We start from the raw sequence: 23,417 nt of genomic DNA, 5'->3' as shown, positions 1-23,417 counted from the left end.
TGCAGAAGCACGATTACTTTGGGAAAAGTTCACAACAATTGTTAGCCTACAAACACTGTACCATCAACAAGGAGAATCGAGCCAACAAATACAATTCTACTAGGCACTACAAAACATACAGAATGCAGAACTGACACAACATGACTGAGAGCTCCTGATGACACGTGCCCACATAAGAATAACATCCCCTGGAAGGGAGGAATTTGATAGTGCAACCCACTTGTTTTCCACTAATGACTTAGTCAAACAACATAACAAAAAGATGCTGAAGTAACAAAATTGCCCAATAGCATTAAGTATAGCTACGAGAACAAGGTTTGCACCTAATAGTACCACAGAGGATGAACAACTAGAAGCATGTGTTACTTTGCCAAGGCCAACAGATCATGCTAACAAACGACATATGGACACAAATGAGACTTGTAAACAGAGCACTAGGTGACGTAGTAGAGATTGTTTACAATCCTGGCTCAAAGCCACCTGATCTACCGTTGTATATAGTAGTCCAAATAGACTACTACATGGGCACACTGTGGAATGAGGTAGACCCCAAAATGGTGCCAATAACCCCGGTGTCTCTAGATAGTAGGAGACAAGTACCAATCAAAATGGCATGAGGAATGACAATACACAAATCTCACGGCCTAACTCTACAAAGAGCTACGATCGACATTGGAAAAACAGAGAGACAGGGATTAACCTTCACAGCTCTATCTACAGTCAAAAGCTTAGATGGCCTTCGTCTCCAGCCAGCATTCACCTTTGAGCAACTTAGAAAAATGCAAAACCACCCATACACGATCCTGTGCAAAAATGAGGAAGCTTGACTACAAACCATGTCTCTCTAATCAAAGAAAGGTACAAATCATGCCCAGGTTGAAATGTCTCTTACAGTATTACCTTGCATCTGTAATATTATTCAGTAGTATTTTTTAATTTGTGGTCTCATCTTATACTTATGGGCTCTAACTTCATGGATTCGACATACTAGATGCAACTATATGCCACTCAACAGAATGTCACAACCTCCTCTTCAGATCCTGCTGGTGTGAGCTGTCCAACAGCCGGTAGAAATGATTGCACCCTAATGTTTTTGAGTCATATCTTAAGCGGTGAATCTCATGTGAATTTTATCATTTGCAATTTGAAATAAGGTAAGTTAAGGCAGGCAGTTCTGTCACTTCATGACTTGAGGGATTTTGCTGTACACATTAAACCAAATTTGATTCAATCCTGCTGTTTTTGTATTTTGTTGCATTCTCCGAGGGGTCAAATAGTGATTTCCTATTCAAATGAAATGCTTCAAAATCATATCTGTCTTTGTATCACATGCATATGATTATATCAAATTGAATGGAGTAGTTTTTCTCGTTATCCTTCTAAATTTCCTATTCAAATGAATTGCTTCATAATCATAGTTGTCCTTGTATCAGATGCAGATGACTATATCAAATTGAATGGAGTTGTTTTTCTTGTTATCCATCTAAATATTTAACATTCTTCTAATTCTATGATCTGCAATTATATTTCTGCAGTCAACTGATTTTGAGCAGCAGCTTGTTCAAATGAGGAAATCCAAGTATAGAAATAAATCTGAATTAATTGATTTCTCCGAATAATGGCTGACCCACCTGTCAGCAGACTTGTTACAGGAGGATGGTCAGTTTGTCCAGATAGATTGGCCTACAATGACGTCTCTGCAAACTTGATTACAGCCGCAAAAAAAGTTAATGTCTGGTCTTCAATATATGCCTTTCAGCGTGTTGGCACTGTTTTACATATACTAAACTTTAGTAGGATGGCTTCTTTTGGTACTTTAGTATAAATCTATCTTTTAAAACTATCAATTTGCTGCAGGAAATGCAAGCCAAATTAGTGGTGGAGTAGCTGCCGTTGGTCTTATGAAGAAGGCAATAGTTGTAGCAACATAATTAACACGTTTACTCAACTTTCGTCTGAATTTTATGCCGGTTACTGTCTCTCTCGATTCGCATTGCAGATCAAACACACCATTTCCTATCTGAGCTCAATACTCGTAATATCATCGAGAGGATGCAGCAATCATTGAGAGGTTGCAATCCTTCAATGCAATGCTTGCATCATCGGTGGTGAGGCAATATGAAGAGCACATCTCAGGCAGAAAACCATCATTGCATTCTCGATATATTGTCGATTGTGCACAGAGACTTCATTACGTTCTATATACACATCCCTATCACAGTAGTGACACAATGACATTAGGAGTCCACAGAGCGCAACCAGTTCTATATACAACTTCTGTTTGGAAATCCCCTCCTTGCAACCCACTATTTTTGACATGAACATGTCTCCCATCTGCCGAGCATTTACTCCGAAATCCCTTCTCTGTTCCTCACCCAACTGTAATACAAATAGACCCAGCTGTTACAATACCAGCAGTAGTCAAGACAACCGGATGACAAATCAACGACATTGCTCTTTATGAGATAACGTGTTTGTTCTGATCAAATGTAGCATGGCACACCATTTATGTACTCAACAGGACCATGTCATTTGCATACTTTCAAGCCTTTCTTCCCTGTGCAATTCAGTTACGGTTATTGTTTATTATTATTGATGCCTCTTAATTATGTTATCATTGATCACTGAAACTATCCATTTCTAAACACAATCTTCAACATAACAATCAGCATAATCTTGGACCTGCAGGTACAAGTGCTAGTTCTATAGCAGCTTTTTATTTCTGGACGCCTTCGATTAGGAGATTGACTCAACATAATATGACAGGTGTGAGATTATTTTGTGAAGTCGCCTCCATATCATAGTGTCATTCCCGTTATTGTTTCAGGCAAATGCTGAATGAACTCTTTAGCTGGTGCGTGGAAAATCTACTGCAAAGGGACTAAAAATCAGAATTTACATTATTTGGTACTGTTTATATTTGGAAGTGCATGGAAGCTATACCATTGACAGGAGCTGGTATTTCCTTTCTGAGTCTCTGTGTGTTTGTAAGTTCTTTTACAAGGGAAGAGGCTAATACTTTGCATTTGAGGTCAGAATTCTCACATTCCTCTTATCGATATGTGCTTGCAAATCTGGAATATCTATTCCTAACCTTGCAGTGATTGTGTGGTCAGTAATTATATGATTTTAGTGGACTCTTATATAGATGCATTGTAAATCCGAATGCAATCAACAGAAACATATTCTTTCACATAAAACCTACAAGTATGAAACGTTGATCTCTGCAACAAAAACTCTCACACTCCCAAAAGTACGCTAAATGTTTGATCAAATGTGATAAATAGGAAATAACATTAATTTGAAGAAACAAGTCGGGGTTTTTTCGTACACATGCATTTGTGCAAAATAAAGAAACAAGAGACATTACATAACTGAATCTACTTCAATAATCCATTCCTGTTAAGAGAAGCCGTATATTATTTTGAAACTTTAATTGCAAAGAGCCCAACCTTTAAACCCTCTAGATATCTTTTGCAATTTATTTATATCCCCAACCTTGTTAAGACTATTTCAACTAAGATTGATATGGTTGATTACCAAACTGGCATCTCAAGAAAATTGTAGTACAATATACATAATATTTATATCTATCTCTCTCTTCTTTTATGGCTTTTAGGACTATTCGTCTTCAAGATGTTGCAATAAATCAAGTGTTCTGTGTCTTGAAATATAGATTTATTCATTTCCAAGAATGAAAGAGGAAATTCAGAACTGTCAACAAAGAATATAGCCCTAGATAGCGAAGGGATGTTTTTTGAATAATCATGATACTGGTGATTTAAAGATAAGAGGAAGAGAATGCTCACTGGCCATAGGTAATTGATAGGACTGAGAACTGAACCATTGGAAAGATTGGGGTGAACACTGGGCACCTACCTCCTAGAATTATTCTCATGGAATATCACAGAACAGGGTCTTACTTGTCATAGTTAGGTTGGTGTGGTGTCCAACAGTCAGAAGGATTTCCCTAATAAGATGAATTTACCCCTCAGTTATCAGTGACTGATCAAATGTAAACTATCCCTGGCAAGGGCAAGCTACATATTCCTACTATTAAGATCCATACGCCAGTTCAGAATATGGGGTATCTTGATATCAAAGTTCACAGTAGAAAGATGTCAATTTCCCAGATTGTTGGTTGACTTGATTCTCATCTTGCTTGTTCAGCTACCTTTTGAGCAGCTTTTCTGCTTTTCTTTATGAGTGAAAGAAAGCTTAAATTGGACATTTTTTGAACCCTAGATCTTAAGCTGGTACTTAAGTTCCACAAACCACCAATATGTGTCCTAGAGTGAGCTATGCAAATCTTAATTCAATTCTTGAGCCCACAAAATATTAAAAAGGGATGCTATTCTATCTACTTCCCTCCCTTTTGATGCAATGATGAAAGAGTTAAAAAACCAACTTGGAAATTCCCTTAAACGTCTTCCTGCTTTAGGTTTTTGGAAGACTGCATTTTTTTTTATTGATAAAAGGACGAAGGTGGGTTATTCATCATTAATATAATTTTCTTTTACAATCCCAATTCAAAGAGCGCTGGTAGGAAAGAACCAGGAGCAGAAATCTCCGGGCTTGCTCAAATGTATTCAATAAATATCGACTTAACAACTAGCAACAAGATTTTCTTTTGGGTTGAGTATGAGATACCATCCAAAAGAGGTCTGTCGCAGTCTTGGTTAAATATTGCAAATCCTGGGGCAGTCTTGTGCTGCTTGAATTGATTTCTTCACTTTTGTCACACAACATTGATGTAATACCATCTGGGCTCCTGTCATGCCCAATAATCTGCACAATGCTAAGATAGATCCTATAATCTTCTTTATAGATGTTAGTGAAAATCAAATATGCTCAGAAGGAATGCTCACTATCGCTTATCCCTAATCTCATTATCCTAACAGCCTTTACACCTTATATTTCTTTCGAGATTTCAAGTTGACATTTGAGGTCACACCCTTTATTAATATTATACCGAGTCAAGTGAATCTAAGATACTAAACCATTTTTATATCTTCGAATTTCAATATTTAACTACCACCAAATTAGGTTGTCATGTCCCCTATTTTTCTAATAAAATTATTTTAATAGAGAACATAATATTATAATAATTATCTTGATAATAATAATATAATATGATAGTAGTCAAAAAAGAAATAATTAACAAGAAAATATAATAATAATATTATAATATTATCATAGTATTATAATAATATCAAAAAGGAATATCATAATAAAGATGATTATAATAAAATATAATATTATTAAAAAGGTAATATAAGATAATGTTAATCAAACATAATTAATCAAAAGTAAAATATGATTATAAATATTAATAATTATAAATATAATCTAAATTATAAATATAATTATAGTTGAACAATTATTAAACTAATATTAATAATTGCTTCTCATGTCTTTTGGAGATTAAAATAGACTGGGTATATAATGGAGAACAAATTTAAAAAGGAAGGGCATCAGAAAATATGATAAAAAATATATGGAAAAACTGAAAGATAATCAATAACATTAAGATTTTTTTTAAATAATGTCTCTATTTATAGCACTAGGGTCATTATAGTGGTATAGTGGTATCAGAGCATGATCTTGCCATCATGTGGAAAAATAGTGAACGCAAAAGGAGATCACACCAAGTGCATGAGCCAATACGGGAGGAATAACCATCGAGCAAGACAAAGGTATCAGCAGATAGTGAACAAATGGACATCAACAATATTAAAAGAAGCATTACTACGTAGAGAGACAAAGCAGCATTCCAATCACCACCACTGTGGGTAATAGATAAGACAAAGCGCAAGCCAATTCGAAGATGGGCGTTATTTGACATTCAAAGCATTAAAAAGAGGAGAGAAGGATCGCACAGTGAGCACATGCGATCACCCTTCACTAAAAATGACAAATCTGATGTCGAGTAGAGGGGTGAAATCTACCAATCATAACCGGAACAGTCAATACGATCCTAAAAATAAGCCAATGAATTCCTAGAGGTTACAAGCACCTACTGTATGAAAGAATAGAAAATAGTGAGTTAAATCAAGAGGTTAATCCCATCCATTGAAAGGGCAGAGATAATAGTGAAGGAAGCACTATCACAAACCTAGTGACTTGTACAAGGACAAACAACCAATTACCGTTTGAAGCCAATCCAATTTATCGGGCTAAGCCAATTGGAGTAGAATCAATCAAAGAAGCATTACGGCAGAATACATATAAGACGCAAGATATTATCTTGGGAAAGGATCAATGAACATATGATCAAACTCATACACATGCACCTAGTTTGAACAAAGATGCCAAAGAGTGTTCAGTAATAAGGAACATCGTACAACAATGGAGGTAATAGAAAACATATTTGGTACAGTGCAGAGTTGTGCACATGAAGTATCTGGCAGAAAGAATTTATTATAAATGACTACACCCTAGACATTTAGACTGCTCACATATGAACGGTTCAGTTTAGTTATTATCAACACATATACTCAAAAGAAAATACAATGGGACTGTAACATAATAAGAGTTAGTGGAGAGAATTAGAGTCGTCCCATAATTTATATTGAGAGACTTCAGAGATAAATATTGGAATCAAAAACTAGCATTATTGATAGAACATTCTAGAATAGGAAAAACATAATTTAGGAGGAGCTATTCAGAATTTTTTTAATACATAATTATATATTAAGCAAAGTATTATATATTGAGAGAGATTAAAGTAAGTAGAGCATAATTATAGAAAACGACATTGGCGAGACATCCAAAATTCGGTGTTGAGATTAGTGATTGTGATGAATAGAAGGGAGTAACAATGATAAGAAAGTAATAAGAAATAGTAAGACAACAGATGATTGGAATAGAGGCAATAACAAGTTATGTGGCAGTATAAGAGGCCTGAGTTCATAACATTAGTGGTTGTAAGAAATAAATATGTCTTGTACAACATATGCAACAAATAATACATATACAGAAGAATTATAATAAGATCAACAAAGGTATTAAATGTGGAATACATGCAGATAAAGAAATGTGATCCCAGCCATCAAGTATTAAGACAATAGTAAATACAACAGCAAGTATTAAATCAATGAAATTTGTCACAAAGATATAGTGCAGACTAACAAAAAAAAAAAAAAAAACTCTTAACTAGTGGAGGCAATAAATAGAGTAATATTATTGAGGAACAATACCAGATCAAAGAATTAAAGGTTACAATATTCGAACTTAATCGACATAGAGAAGGGATAAAGTCTCTCCCAAGATTTATAGAAATATTACATTATATCATATAATGTTATGTAATTTCAAATAGTTTACATCTTACACTTCTAAAGACTTGGGAAGGGATAAAGTCTCTCCCAAGACTTATAGAAATGGGTAACCTTTAAGGGGATACCTTGAAAGGCTTTAGGATGAGATAAAGTCTCTCTTATGGATTAAATAGAGAGGGATACTCCTAAAGGGATATCCTTAGTGACTCGGGATGAGATAAAGTCTCCCCATTGTCCATAGAGGTGGGTACATCCTAAAGGGATACTCATAAAGGCCTAGGATGAGATACTCCTAAAGGGATATCCATAAGGGCTTAGGACGAGATAAAGTCTCCCCTAAGGATCATAAAGAGGGATAATTCTAAAGGAATATCCGCAAGGGCCTAGGACGAGATAAAGTCTCTCCTAAGGATTAAATGGAAATAGATACTCCTAAAGGGATATCTATAGGGGCTTAGGATGGGATAAAGTCTCTCCTAAGGGATTATCCTAAAGGGATATTGAAAAAAAAAAAAAAAAAAAAAGGCTCTAGGAAGAGATAAAGTCTCTCCTAAGGATTAATTAGAGGCTTGAGGCAAGACAAAGTCTCTCTTGGGGTACATATGTCAGGAATCATCATGGAGCTCTAGTACATCAAGATAAGTTCTCTCTTTAAATTGATCCTAATAATTTAAATTGAATCTTGCAATCTTTAAATGTATATATTTATAATGATTTAATCACAAAGTTGAAATTATTTTTGTAGGACCATAGTGAGATGCATCGATCAAAACACAAGTAAAGAATATTGAATTGCTTGAGGACAAGCAATTTTGGGAAGGGTGGACTATCATGTCCCCTATTTTTCTAATAAAATTCACTACTATAATGAGTCAAAATAATAATAAATTTTAAAAGAGAACATAATATTATAATAATTATGTTGATAATAATAATATAATATGATAGTAGCCAAGAAGGAAATAATTAACAAGAAAACATAATAATAATATTATAATATTATAACAACTTGTCTTCACAAAAAAGGATGGGGGAGCGAGTGTAGGGGCGACCGCGTTTTGAATGCTGGGGGCAACGGTCACCTGCAACAAACAGGCGAGTACACCAGCATTTCACAGAATGGAACCCTAGGTTCAAACGCCATGAAGGAAGGGCATATGATGAGAAGATCAATAGACGATGGCCAATGAACCGGTATAGGTGGAATGGGGGGCATAATAAAAAACCCTACTACCAAAATGAGTGTTAGTTTTTTCCACCACAGAGGAGACAGGCGGAAGCAAAGAACTGGGACAGGAGCAATAAAGGGAACAGAAATGCTTGGGGGTACAGAAATTTCGATAAGTTTGACTATTCCAGAATTGCCCATAAGTTCTACAGGCCGAAGCAACAGGAGGAAATGGCCATGGGGGAGAAAGAAGCAACGAAGGAGGGCTCTCAAAGTAAAGAGGACAATGCTACCTATGAGGTAATGTCCATAATCCGTATTAGTAATGAAAACTGGTTAGAATCGATTAATGAAATGAAAGAGAAAGCATTTTTCTTTAAGTGGTTAGGGCCATGGCCGTCAGTTTCTATTATAAGGCGGGGGAGCCGATCTCTATGGGGGGTAGTATGTAGATTCAAAACCCTAGCGAATGGTTTCTATCTGGGAATAGCACCAAGTAGAGCAGATAAAGATGACATTCTGAAAAAGGGTCCCTATCTTCTCGAAGGTAAGGGTATTATTTTAAAGGAATGGGCACCAAACTTTGATCCAAACAAAGAGAAGGTGAAGTCTTTCCCCACCTGGATCAATCTTCACAACTTACCAGTAGAATACTGGGGAGAAAAGGTGCTGGAAGAAATTGGGAACACAATAGGAGAACTTGTCAGGTCAGAAGTGGTCCTAAATAAAGTGGACTCATCCTCTCATCCAAGGCTACTGATCATGTTAAAGGAAGGGAATCCATGCCCGGACTATGTAAACCTAAGCACGGAATACGAGGTTTGGAAACAACAGATAGAGATATGGGAAGGAGAGGATATAAAAAAAAAAACCCAGAAGAGGAATCTTGGGATATCAGTAGCAGGAGAAGGAAAGGTTTGGAGGATGACGAAATCCTAGATTTCTTAGAGATGGGCGAGGGACAGAAGCCTCAGACACAAAACCCAAAGGACCTAACACCCACAAACATTGAGGAAGAAATTCAGGATCATCTAGTGCCGTCAGAGGGAAGAGAGGTGCAGAAAAGTGAGGAGGGGGAAGGGTTTAAAAGGACCACAGAGAACTCCACCCAAAGAGTATTGGAAACTCCATGGGAAGCAGAATGTGATCAAAGGGAAATGGAGGTGCAGAGAAACTCTCAGGGTACGGATGGTGACCAGCAAGGGATGAATGACAATCCAATAAACCTTAGAAGGTGTAGTGCAAGAATAGGAGAATCAAGTAAACAAGAAATGGAATCCCAAGAAGGAGGAGAGAATGGAGAATGTGAAACTCCGAGAAGTAAGGATCTAGAAGGTAATGGGGAAACAATTTTTAAAGACAATGAAGTCTCCCCGGAAAGAAATCTAAGTGATTCCTCTGAGGAAGCCTTGGACAGTAGTAGTGGAATGGAGGAAATGGGTTTAACCTTAGAAGAGGACCTATTAAATGACCTAGGGTTATCAGATAGGCCAGGAATACAGGAAGTTAGATCTTTAGAGCTAACAAGCTCCAAAAAGCAGAAACCGAATGTTGGGAGTCAAAAAAAACGAGGACCAAAACCTGTGAAAGTTAAGCTAGCAATGGCGGGCAAAGATGCAAGCCAAACAAAAATCTTGAGATCGGGAAAAGGCTTGGCCTTTTCCCGGGAGCCATGAAAACCTTATCATGGAATGTCAGGGGCTGCAATGCCCCTGACAAAATTCATTTGATCAAAAGGTGTCTTGATCAAGCGAAGCCAAATTTAGTTTTTCTCCAAGAAACAAAGATAAAAGAAGAAGATTTCTCTAGTTTTAAAAATAAATTTAGAAGATGGGAATGTTTGTTGTCGGGGGCTCAGGGAGCTTCAGGTGGTATGGCGATACTTTGGAAGCCTGAAACAATCACAGTTTCGGAGTCTAAGTTAAACGCAAATTGGCAATGGGCTAAAGTCTATGTTATAAATCTACATTGGTCATTTATGGTGATAAATGTGTATGGACCAAATAAAAATGTTGAGAAGAAAGAGTTATGGGGAAAAATAGCTGAAAAAGTGCAAGAGTTTCCAAATGAGGTAACAATTTTGGGGGGGGATTTTAATGCTATTCTAAATCCGGAAGACAAAAAGGGAGGCAAAGGATGGCTTTCTGAGAGTCAAAAAGATTTCAGCAATTTTGTAAACGACAATGGATTAGTTAATATTAATTTCAAAAAAGGTGACTTCACATGGACAAACCGTAGGGAAGGTTTTGTGCATATAGCAGAAAAGTTGGATAGGTTTCTAGTGGCAGGGAATTGGGCTGAAGCCAATTGGTCATGTGATGCGGAAATTCTACCTTACCAGGGTTCAGATCACTTTCCCATTTTTCTGTGATTTCAGGATGAAAAAACTCCAGACAGATGTCCCTTTAAATTTGAAGCAATGTGGCTGAAGGCAGAGGGTTTCTCAGACCAGATTGCGGAGTGGTGGAAAAAGGCTCCGACAAGGAAAGGTAACAAAGCTTTCATTTTCTTTAAAAAGTTGCAATTTCTAAAAGAGCAATTAAAAATCTGGAATAGGGAACACTTTGGTAATATCTTTGATAAGAAAAAGGATATAGAAGAGAAGTTAAAGTCTTTAAGTCTCAAAGTCATAGAAAGTGGAATGTTTGAGGAGGATTTCAAATTGGAAAAAGGGCTCAAAAAGGAGTTGGAGGAATGCTTAAACAAAGAGGAAATTTTTTGGCGTCAGAAATCTAGAGAAACATGGCTACAAGATGGGGACAGGAACACTAACTTTTTCCATAACTCGGTAAAAGTAAGGCGGGCAACAAATAAAATCTTTGAAATAAAAGATATGAATGGAATTTTAAAGACGGAAAGTGAAGAAATAAATCAGGAGGCTATAAATTTCTTCTCAAACAAGGGTCAGGTGCCAGTAAGGGACAATGCTGAGGTGGGAGCGGTGCTGAGTGTTATTCCGACAGTAATAACTGGGGAACAAAACAGGGCTCTAATGGATCCAATTTCAGAATTTGAAGTCTCTCAAGCTTTAAAGGGTTTAGGAGGGGACAAAGCCCCAGGACCGGATGGTTTTCCAGCTTTGTTTTTTCAGAAATTAAGCTGCATATTCTTGAAAGACTTGTGGGAAGTAGTGGAGGAGTCGAGAAAAGGAGGTTTCATTCTTAAAGATTTTAATAACACCTTTATAGCACTGGTGCCAAAAAGGGAAACACAACAAACCTTTGAAGATTTTAGACCCATTTCACTATGTAATACAGTATATAAGCTCATATTAAAGGTGATGGCAAATCGGCTCAAACTAGTTTTGAACTCTATTATCTCAAAAGAGCAGAGTGGGTTTCTCCCAGGGCGTTCGATTTTTGAAGGGGTAGTTGTGGCACATGAAGCTGTGCACACCATCCGAGCTTCAAAATCTCAAAACATGATGGTAAAACTAGACATAAGGAAAGCATATGATGCGGTTGATAGAAGCTTTATGCTGGAAGTGCTAGGCCGATTTGGGTTTAGTAAGGAATGGATACAATGGGTGAAAAGTTGTATTCAAACACCCAGGTTTTCTGTATTGGTAAACGGAAGCCCTCAAGGTTTTTTTGAACAGGAAAAAGGAATAAGGCAAGGAGATCCTCTGTCGCCTTTCCTTTTCATAATAATGGCAGAGGTGCTAGGAAGGCTGATCCACAAGCAAAGGGAGCAAGGGGCATGGAAAGGCATTCAAATCACAGAAATAGTTGAATCCCTCACACATATGCAATTTGTAGATGACACTTTTTTAGGGGGAGAAGCTAGTGTAGAAGAAGCCAGAGGGATGAAGCATACTTTAGAGCTCTATGGGAAAGTCTCGGGGCAATTTATTAATTGGAAAAAGTCAAAAAAAAAAAATTTCAATACTCCCTATAATGTGAGATTTAGGATCAGTCGCATATTGGACATCAAATTGGGGTTAATGCCAAACAAATATCTAGGCATTCCTTTTTTTGCAGGAAGAAATAAGGCAGACTTATGGGACAAGCTTATAGAAAACTGCCAAAAGAAAATGGAAGGATGGAGGGGCAAATGGCTGACTTTGGCAGGCAGAATACTTATGCTTCAAGTAGTGATAACAGCAATGCCGGTTTTTGCAATGATGTGTCTAGAAATTCCAAAGAAGGTTATTAGAACTTTGGAAAGCAAAATGAGGAAGTTTTTTTGGAATGGTGCCAATGAAGAGAATAAGATCCCATTGTTGGCTTGGGAAAAAATATGTAGACCCAAAGCGGAAGGAGGAGCTGGTCTGAGGGATTGGAGTTGTATGAATAAAGCACTAGGAGCTAAACTGGTCTGGGCAGTCTATGAAAATCCACACCTCTACTGGGTAAGAATTTTAAAAGGGAAATATTTAGACAATATGGATAACAACAGAATTTTAACAGTCCGAAATCCTCCAAAAGGATCAGCCATATGGAACTTTATGGTGTCTTGTAGAGAGGTGATAATTAAGCACATAACGTGGCAGATAGGGGATGGGGAGTCAGCAAAATTTTGGGAAGATTCGTGGAATGGTTTGGAAGTGCTAGGGGATAATATAAGGGACAATGAACTGAAGTCCTTTTTTAAAGAAAGATGGGGTAATACAGTAAAAGATTACATGACTGAGAAGGTGGGTCCTGTAGGAAGGGAGTGGTGTTGGAAGGATGTATCGAGGGAGGAACTGACAAAGGAACAGAAAGAGCAAATGAAACAAATCTTTAAGAACAGGAATGTGATGCTAACAAAGAAGAAGGACAAAGTAATTTGGTGTGGCTCAGTATCAGGTAAATACTCAGTTAAAATAGGCTACAATCTATTAGCCGAGACAGGAAGGGAAAGTTTCCTCTCAAGAGACTTATGTTGGAATAAGGACACAATGCCTAAAGTTGGGGCCTTTACCTGGTTAGCATACAAAGGAAGAATTCTAACAGCTGAAAGACTAAGAAAGATAGGGATAAATGGTCCATCCAGATGTCCTCTATGTGAGAAACAAGAGGAAACCATTGACCATCTTTTAATTCAATGCCAATATGCTAATAAATGCTGGGACACAGTTCAATTCAAACTAAGATGGCAAGGGCCAAGAGCACAAACGCTAAAGGAAGCTTTGGATGGATGGCCAAGGATAGTTGAGAAATCAACCCTATCAAGTATTTGGATAGTAGCACCATCTCTGATAATCTGGGAATTGTGGAAGGAGAGAAATAGGAGAATCTTTAGAGGAGAAAAAGAAAGTCTGAGGAGGTGCATAAGCGGAATCATTAATGCAATAGAAGAAACAGTCAGTGTGTCAGCCACAAGGAAACAAGCTATGAAAATTCCATTCACCCGAGAGGATAGACAAATACAGAATACATGGCCGAGGATAAGATTTAAATCACCCTCAGGAGCTTTGGTAACAAGCAGAAGCAAAACAAAGAAGAAGCCAGTAGAATGGGTTACACCACAGGAAGGATGGATCAAAGTGAATTTTGATGGAGCAGCAAAAGGCAATCCAGGGGATTCAGGAATTGGGGTTGTTTTTAAAGATGACAGAGGGCACCTATTATTAGCAGGAGCGAAAAAACTCCCAAATGGAATGAATAACATAGCAGAATGCCAAGCAGCATTATTTGCAGTTCAAATAGCTAGAAAGGAAGGAATTAAAAAATTACATCTGGAAGGTGATTCTTTGATCACAGTGCAGGCAATATCTAAATTGAACGCAACGGCATGGCATCTACAACCAATTATCAATATTATAGAGCAGGAATTGAATAACTTTGAAGATTTCAAAATAACACACATAAAAAGAAAAGGCAATCAAGAGGCCGACATGCTTTCAAAATGGGCTCTATCAATGAATGAGGGAAAATTAAGGATTGAAAAAGTTAACTCAAAAGGCACACTTTTTAACATCCTAAATCGAATGTAATAATAGCGAATTGTCAGAAAATTAAGTAATAGAAGTCTCAGTCGTCCGATAAATCCTGCGAAGCGTGCAAAATCTTTTAAGCGAAAGGCTCGCAGGAAATAATAATGATTCAAAAGATTTGAAATGTCTTTAAAAAAGGCACGGCAAAGGTCATTTCTCAGAAGAAAATTTGAAGGGAGATAGCAATTGAAGAAGGTAAGAGGAATTGCAGAGATGGGGCCAACCTTCACATTCAAGACGGTGCGACAGCAGAAGGCATTATACGGGAGAGTTGCAGACCACAGGCTGAAGAAGATGGTGAAGTGCGCATCGTCGGCGGTGGTGGAGGCGTTGCAAGACACATTGGGACCCCTTTTTCAGGATTCGGAGCACCGTTGGAAAGTGCAAGTGGATATAGCTGCGATGATAATGGCCTGGGGCTTGGAAGTTGGAGAACATGAAAGGGTAGTGGAATGGGTTATGAAGGAATTGTTTGAGGAAGAGTTAATCCCAAACATGGAAGACTGGTTGGAGTGGGCACATCCGGGCTGGGCTTTCAATTTCTTGGAGGGTTATGCAGAGGAGGAGGAAGGCAGGGAGAAAGGGATCGTGCCTTTTGTGAACTGGCCGCGGGGATTTAAGGAGAAAGAGGCTTATGTGAATGAGCGCCGCACAACATGGAATGCCCTAAAAAATGCAATAATGGAGGGCAAGGCGCAGAACCGAAACGAGCCCTTCAATGTGACAGTGCCAAGGAAGCGGCGGTCGGATAGGAGAGCCAGCAAAGTGCGGAGGTAAAACTTGGAGGTGTCTTTTTGGAGACGTTTTTTTTTTGGTGACAGAGGCCATATCCTTTTTGTGTCGCCTCTGAATGATAGCAGTTGAAAGGGTTAGAATCTCAGTTTGGCCCTAGCTGGAGGCAAGGAAACGAAAGTGGCTGGAAGCGAATGAAGGAGTTACCAGTGGCAAGTTGTGCGACAACGGAAGGCCGAACCGAGTGAAGGATCAATTTTGGAACGGTCGGGTTTTGCAGGATACAAGGTGGCTCCCTGTAGCAGATTTATCTTTAAGAGTAAAGTCTAGAATAGGCAAATATTATGTTTGAATGAAAAAGTTTGTAATGAAAGTAGATGACTATAGTGTAGTTTTTTCTTTTGTGATAGTAGGGGAGGAAGGTTTAGACTCATTGTGAAAATGGTAAACCTTGAAAGGTTAATGTATGAAACTATGTAATTTCCTATGATTTATTAAATATCTTATTATCGATCAAAAAAAAAAAATATTATAATATTATCATAGTATTATAATAATATTATTAAATATATTATGATAATATCAAGAAGGAATATCATAATAAAGATGATTATAATAAAATATAATATTATTAAAAGGGTGATATAAGATAATGTTAATCAAACATAATTAATCAAAGGTAAAATATGATTATAAATATTAAAAATTATAAATATAATCTAAATTATAAATATAATTATAATTGAACAATTATTAAAGTAATATTAATAATTGCTTCCGATTGGTCATGTCTTTTGGAGATTAAAATAGAATGGGTATATAATGGAGAACAAATTTAAAAAGGAAGGACATCATAAAATATGATAAGAAAATATATGGAAAAATTGAAAGATAATCAATAGCATTAAGGTTTTTTTTTAAATAATGTCCCTATTTTCTAAATAGAGGAATTGGGGTCATTACATAGGTTGCATAAATCGTCACCTCTAAGTGACCTATCAATATTTATGAGTCAAATCTCCAAGTATCATGGTCTAATAAATCAGATGAATCACATTGATATATGAAATATGCATATTATATACATATCATATTAAGTCTTCTCCAATTGTGACATATGTCCTATATCTTGATACATATGATTCATATATTAATGTGACTACTATCTCATGGTGTCTATTATGGAAACATGGTGACGTACTGGAGATGGCTTATCAAGGCCATTATCTAAGATTACATTATCCATATTAACTCCTTGATGGGTGCTAGCCTTATTTGAATATATCATTATAAATAATGTGTGGATAGCTTTATTATGTCGTTTTGTCAAACATTATGATCTATCAGGTAGTTTGTTACCATTACCAATTGTTATTATTAAACTAGATACATTAATATGCTAAAACATGCTTGTTTGAAACATCAAATTTTCAACTCATGAGTCACACTATGTTTCATAAGCCTTTATTCCTGTTCTACCCTCCTACTATATTTATAATGAAAGTACTGGAATCTTTTAGTGTATAATTATTAGGGTTAGCCATAAACTCCATTAATACGGAGATTACAGCTTGCATTATGAACTGAGATTACAGAGGAAATTTTGTTATATTTAATTAAAAGGTGTTAGCGAATACTTTTTCCACTATATGTATAGGGCAACACCATTCCTGCACCATTTTACTCATATGACCGCTACATCCTAGTATACAAAAGATCTCTATAAGTTTCAATCTCATTTTATGTGTTTTCACACACACACACACACACACACACACACACACACACACACACACAGAGGGATATATAAATATTTATAATAGAAAATAATCTAACCCTTCTAAGATGCCATCAAGTGTGTTTTGTTGCCAGTCCATTGACCATTCAAATTCAGCAGATATGCTATTTTACATATGCGATGGTGTTAATTGTCATGTGGATCTAAGCTTTAAGAAGGATGTGTTACTTAGGTGATAGACACTAAGTAAAGTTAGAAAAGTAAAGTTGATGCCTACGTATGTTACAACTATGCATACTCACAAAAGCAATTGAAAGTTTGCACAACAAATGTATTAACCAAATATTTAGTGAACAAATGTAAATAAATTTTCCACACACAAAAGACATTATATCTATTAAGAGATTATTCCACATGTGCTTGGTACATATGTACAATTTCACATACTATATATGTAGAATATTGCTCCTAAATTTCGCTAAGAATGAAGGCATTTACAAATGTGCTTGTTTCTATACATATGCAAATTGTTTTATGTACATATGTAGATTATTTTGATTACATATTTATAATTATGCATATAGCTGTGTACAATTATGTACATGCATCAATTATTGCGAGGGGTTCGTAGTGTGGTTTAGTATACTAGCCATTCATGGTTGCCTAAACTCTATTCGCATAGTGACTAAATCTTGCTCTCCATATGTTTGACACATCCACACCGTAGAACAATGCATATTAATTTCACACAACTTCTTATAGAATGTGTCTGCCACGTTGCACATCACATCTGCTGCATGCATGGTGTATTCAATCCTTTCAATGTTATCATAAGTCACATGTTCCATTAGGTTCATGGCATGCATCAAGTCTAATACAATGTGCTGACAATGGCGAACAATATTGTGGGAAACTCTGTTTATGTCACATCCAATTTTCTTGAGTCTTAATTAACAATTAACATACTCAAAGAAATACATCTATTACTTCATTTTCATAGGAAGTCAATTAAATTAGTTTTTTTCATATGAGAGAGATTGACGGTTAAAATCAGTGAAACAAAATTTTCTTAACTAAGAACTTTAAACACCATTGAGGAATTTACTATAGAAATTTAAATCCACATGCCAAGGAATTTGAATCAAGAAATCATTGTAAGAAGGCTTATGCAATCACTTAGGTTAGTCCACAAATACCACTATAACAAAATCATATAACAACTACTATTAAAAATCACTATATAAAATTAGGGCATCACAAACCACTATATCAATTAGGGCATCGATTACCATTGGATTATTTAGGGCTTTTGATACTATTGTATCACTTAGGGCTTCATATACCACTGATTCAATTAGGGCTTCTCATACCATTATATCATTTAGGTTTCTAGTTACCACTGAATCAATTAGGGCTTTAGATACCATGGTATCATTCATCTCCTTCTGATTACTTAACTGTGGCAATAACTCAAAATTAGAAAATATGCTCATATTCGATATTCATATAAATGAAAAACAATCCATAAATCTATCTCTTGCATCTAGGTGTAAAAATATATGTAACGATGAAATAACTCAATTATTCTTACCTCTTTGCATATACATCATAAAAGTGATAATACTTGTTTCCGACAAATAATTGAATGTATGGTTTATCTTTGTCTATTGTACATCCGACAACTTGGGGAGAGGTGAAACATTGTCAGGGGCTTAACCACCCAACCTCGGATCATAACTTATTCTCCACACAATCTCTAACGAGAAAGGCCCTCCCTACCCATAATAGATAGGGACCACCCTGTCATCAGATGAGCAATCTGGTATCTAACCATACCCCTTGACTTGACAACAGGAGATTACATTAAATAGAATCATGCATAAACTATTAAATAATTCATATTAAAATGATAAACATTGTAAGCCATATCTGATTCTATTTTCTTGTTATTGCAGATTCCTTTCTCACCTCTCCACCCTTTTCCGTGGCTTTACAGTCGGGTGAGTCTCAGGTGTTTGAAATCCCAGAGCAAACAACTCTGTCAATTATGTAGGAAGATTACATACCTCAAGCATTTCACAATCTATGATTACATGAATATGTTCTTTAAAGATTCTAGAATTTGATTGTTTAATTCTAATATCCTTTGGCATAATGATTATGGATCCATACTATGTTTTTCTTGGCTTTCACTTGCCATGCATAGGGCTGAATTAAAGAAGTTCAATTTATAAATTCAAACAAGATATCAAACTAGATATCATCATGATAAATGTTGAAACTTGTTGCAACTACTTTATGCGTAGATTCGTTGATTAGTATGCTTATCACAACTGTGACCCAAAGATAATGTTCTTGAGACAATATGGAAAATATCATTGGATTATACTTCATTTTAATTTTTATGGTACTTGGAAAAACACCTTCATAAGGGTTATATCTACATTATTTTGAAGGCTAAAAGAAGAGGACCAATAGCAAGGAACAAGAAGTATGTAACAAACTCATATTTCTGCTCTGAGATAAATCTGGAAAAGAAAGAATCTTGTGAATCTATTTGGCTATTATAAAATGATATAAATATGGCATTACATGACCTAATGAAGTGCAGAGTTGTCTAAGACTTATAAGTTGATTTGAATCAGTTTCCCTCCAGTTGCCTAAAGATGTCACCTTAGTGCATTTGATCTTTATTCACAACCAGAATATTGGTACGACAGGTATATCAAATGGTTGCTCAAACAGAACTTTTCGAGAGATATTACAGGGGGAATGTCACAAAATATTATGGAATTAGGAATGATGAAGATGATAGAAACAAGAGATGTAATGTGTCATAGTTCATGCCTAACACATAATGGTTGTAGAGGTGTAGATGAGTGATAATCTAAATTAACATTATGAATGCATTAATTTTTTCCTAGAAACACACTTGTGATCTGATAGGATTGCTCATATTTTGTTCTTAAATTCTCATCTTAGAAAAACACTTGTGATCTGATACGATGGCTCATATTTTGTTGTTAAGTTCTTGTGCTATATTATTATATCTTTGGGCATTTAAGCTTAAGAACAAGAGGCCAAAGTCCCCAATATGGCACTAAGTGCTTAATATCATACTACGATCAATACATATGCTTTAGCCAAATTTGCAACTTCTACATTGACAACTTAAATTATGTGCAATGAGGAAAGATATCCATACCAATATTTGAATTATAGAACTTGAAGAAGTGATGAAGCATTTGGAGTATCACATTATATGTTTAAGCATATCATGCATGCTACTAGACAACCATAAGTAGTTGGAATAACTCCCCCAACTATGTATTATTCTCATCTTGATTATCAAATGGAACTCACACTATTTTTAATCATTAGCACTGGACAAAAACTAGGATAGAGATAAAGATAGAGATAAATAGCAGTATACAAAAATAACAACATAAACATATATGTAGAGGAAAAAATGATAGATAATATAGAGGAGGAAGAGGAAGAGAGATAAAATAGTAAGATAGAGTGATACCAACATAAGTTGTGTGTGTGTGTGAGAGAGAGAATTAAATATAATTATTTTTCTTAATAAAACAAATAGTCAAAATAGAATCATGGTTATATTAAAAAATTAAAATATATTATATTTTAATTAATGAAACTAAGAATTTAATTTTTATATTAAAACTCACATTTCTATAAGAAAAAATGAAATGTATTGAAATATAAAAATATTTTATAAGTGAAACTAATTGTTTAATTTTACACAATTAGAAAAGGTTTACTATTTAATGTTTTGTATTTTCAAAATTTTCATAAAATTAAGTAATTTTTAATTATGAAATAATATCTATATAATTTAATATGTACATTTGTAAATAATAAATAGACATAATACATATAAATTTGATGTTGATGAATAAATATGATGTAATAAATAAGAAATAAAATATAACTATTTAATTTTAATACATAGTTTATAAAAATCTAATAATAATTTATATATCTTTTAGAATTGAATTATTTCTATTTTGTGGTTATTTCTTTAGTATGTTTTTTGATATAAAATATAATTATTAATTTAATATTTAAATATATATTTAAATTTTAAATGTATTTAAACTAAATGATAAATTATTTAAATAAAAAATAATAATAATAATAAATAATATAATTTAAAAATTGTAACACTTATGAATTATACATATTACAAACACTATTATAAAATATAATTAAAAAATAATATTGTTTAATTTATTTTTATAAAAATAAAATAATAGTAATAATTTAGCTACTTTTATTAAAAAAGAAAAGTTTTTAAAAAATTAGAAATTCAAATACAAAGATATAACATATTGAAATTATATTAAAAAAACATATTTATTAGTTATATATACAGAAGTATAATTTCAACTTATGCATAACATGAAGTTTTAGGAACAAGTTATATCAAATAGTCAAAATTAAACATCAATGTAAAACTAATAATAAATATATTTAAAATAAGAAATTAAAAATATTTAATAGATTGTGATAATTAATATTGATTAGACATGTTGTGTGAGGTGGAAGATAAAATGATTGAAAACATAAAATCTTATCAACTTGTCACAAATGCGAAGAAGATAAAGTTATAATTAATACATTCATTAATGCAAGATGAAGTTATTAGAAAATATTTGTATTTTTTGTTGAAGAAAATTAATTTTCTCCCCACCAAAAATAGTATGGACCAATAGAATGGATGAAAAATGTGATTTATAAAATAATAAAAAATTAGAAAAAGATATAAACATTTGAAATCTCATATAATCTTTTAAATTATTAGATTTGATTGGTTAGTGTTAATGTCATATTTGAATTGACATGAATGCATAAGTATTCCAGGAACTAATAATGCTGAAAATTGTAAATTTGAGCATACAAGAGTTCGGGTATGAATACATAAATCTGTCTGCTACACACGACTTCAATAGTATTGCAAATATGTGGAAACGAGTAACGGGTATCAATTAAGAGGAGGCGGTAATAAGCAAAGAAGGATTTTTGCCTTCCATAAAGAATTCGACAATGAGTATTATGTCCTTTCTCTTACTCGGCTCAATACATTAAAAGGTCTAAGAAGACTTTTTGGCTTCCGAAACTGACAAGATTATTTGCCAAAATAAAACGCCAAGTGCTAAATCAATTAAAAATAAGGAAAGAATAAAGATGGAAAAAGAAGAGTTGGAAGGTTATAATACGAATATTATTATAATTTATATTTACATACGTATATGTAAATACATTAATGTGGTGATATCATTTTATTATCTTATTATAATATAATGGTGTCATTTCAATTTTATATCTATATGTACGTATATACATATATATTATTATAATATGGTGAAATATCATATTAAATCCTTTGGGGTACATTTTATATTTTAACTCAATTATTTTATGTTTCTTAATTTATTTATTTAAATAGCTCATAAGGGTCCCATAGATGTACCTTGTTTCAAGTTACTACGTTCTCAACCCATCTGTCTAGCAATGGTGATGTTTTAGTTTTTAATTATTTTCTGACAATGCTTCCACCCCTTCAACGTGTTTTCTGTAAGAAAATTCTTCGTAATTATATTATATTATCATAATAAATTATTTAATCATAAATAATCATAATGGTTAACCATCTTTTCAATTTCACGAGTTCGTGATAAATGATCAACTAACTTGTTATCCTTACTTGAAATTATAACAACTAACTATCTTACCATTTCATAGGATTATAATCAAGTTAACTGTCAATTGATTTCATGTGAACCTCAACGGCTATATTTCAAATTAGGTCAAAAATTGGGATGTAACATACCATTCCCCTTGTGGTTCATCCTCCTCAATGAACTTGAAATTGAAATGAACATTATAAAGGAGTATTTGGGTATGTGCAGGATCATGGTGTACCAAACTATGGCCTTAAATGGCAGTGAAAAATCAGCAAATCGAGGTTATGTCAACTTGACACATAATTTTGAAGTGGTTATGGACTTTATATCAAAAAGTTGTAAGAAAATAATCTGTAGGAAATTGAATGTAGTTTCTAAACTACTAGGCCTTATCAAGAGAAAAAAATAATTGATTGGTCAAAAATTTGAATTTTAATGCAGTACTATGAAAATTTCAGGGCAAAAATAAAAAGTAGGTGTATGTCTGACCACCTTAATCAAAATCAAATGATAATATTTTTTTAATATAATTATAGATATGAAAAGTAGACTCATGCTCGGATGTGACGCGAATTTTTTGGTGTTTTTATTTCAAATAAATAATTAAATATGAATTTTCTACCAAAACTTTTTCGAAAAAAAAAGTCTCGTGTCTGACCACCTTAACTAATAGAAAAATTTACCAAATTTAATTTAAATTTATTTTTCTTATACTAGGCGAAGTATAGAATATGACGCAACTTTTAGATTTAAAAAATGTTATATCGTTTGAAAGTTATAGCTATTTTTCAATCACTATGTCAATCAGCACTTTTCAATAATCTTCATTGATAATTAACTAATAAATACTTATCGAACTCAAAATTTAATA

At 34.3% G+C, this 23,417-nt stretch overlaps 2 protein-coding genes and 1 long non-coding RNA gene across 3 annotated transcripts in view; 2 read left to right on the top strand and 1 right to left on the bottom strand.

The window, feature by feature from the left end:
- Positions 1 to 4,905, bottom strand: part of LOC149543598 (uncharacterized) — a 32,928-nt gene extending 28,023 nt beyond the window's left edge. Inside the window, exon 1 of the long non-coding RNA XR_016355664.1 lies at positions 4,651 to 4,905. This is a non-coding gene — a long non-coding RNA (uncharacterized LOC149543598). The remainder of the gene's footprint in view (positions 1 to 4,650) is intronic.
- A 3,774-nt stretch (positions 4,906 to 8,679) lies between these two features.
- LOC149543597 (uncharacterized) lies at positions 8,680 to 9,387 on the top strand. Its single transcript, XM_089795817.1, has one exon. It carries the CDS (start codon positions 8,680 to 8,682, stop codon positions 9,385 to 9,387), a length of 708 nt encoding a protein of 235 aa, XP_089651943.1.
- A 1,480-nt stretch (positions 9,388 to 10,867) lies between these two features.
- LOC149543596 (uncharacterized) lies at positions 10,868 to 14,368 on the top strand. Its single transcript, XM_089795816.1, has one exon. The coding sequence runs from the start codon at positions 10,868 to 10,870 to the stop codon at positions 14,366 to 14,368; it is 3,501 nt and encodes a 1,166-aa protein (XP_089651942.1).
- The last annotated feature ends 9,049 nt before the right edge of the window (positions 14,369 to 23,417 follow it).

The sequence above is a fragment of the Cupressus sempervirens genome, chromosome 8, assembly GCF_028749045.1.
Source record: "Cupressus sempervirens isolate cs-2001-9-10 chromosome 8, ASM2874904v1, whole genome shotgun sequence".
NCBI classification, from domain to species: Eukaryota; Viridiplantae; Streptophyta; class Pinopsida; order Cupressales; family Cupressaceae; genus Cupressus; species Cupressus sempervirens.
Note: the sequence above shows the minus strand (reverse complement) of the source record. Positions and strands in the feature narration are given on the sequence as shown.

Bases quoted from the DNA above. Each gene is read 5' to 3' on its own strand.
- LOC149543597 (XM_089795817.1), top strand. From the start codon at position 8,680: ATGGCCATGGGGGAGAAAGAAGCAACGAAGGAGGGCTCTCAAAGTAAA.
- LOC149543596 (XM_089795816.1), top strand. From the start codon at position 10,868: ATGTGGCTGAAGGCAGAGGGTTTCTCAGACCAGATTGCGGAGTGGTGG.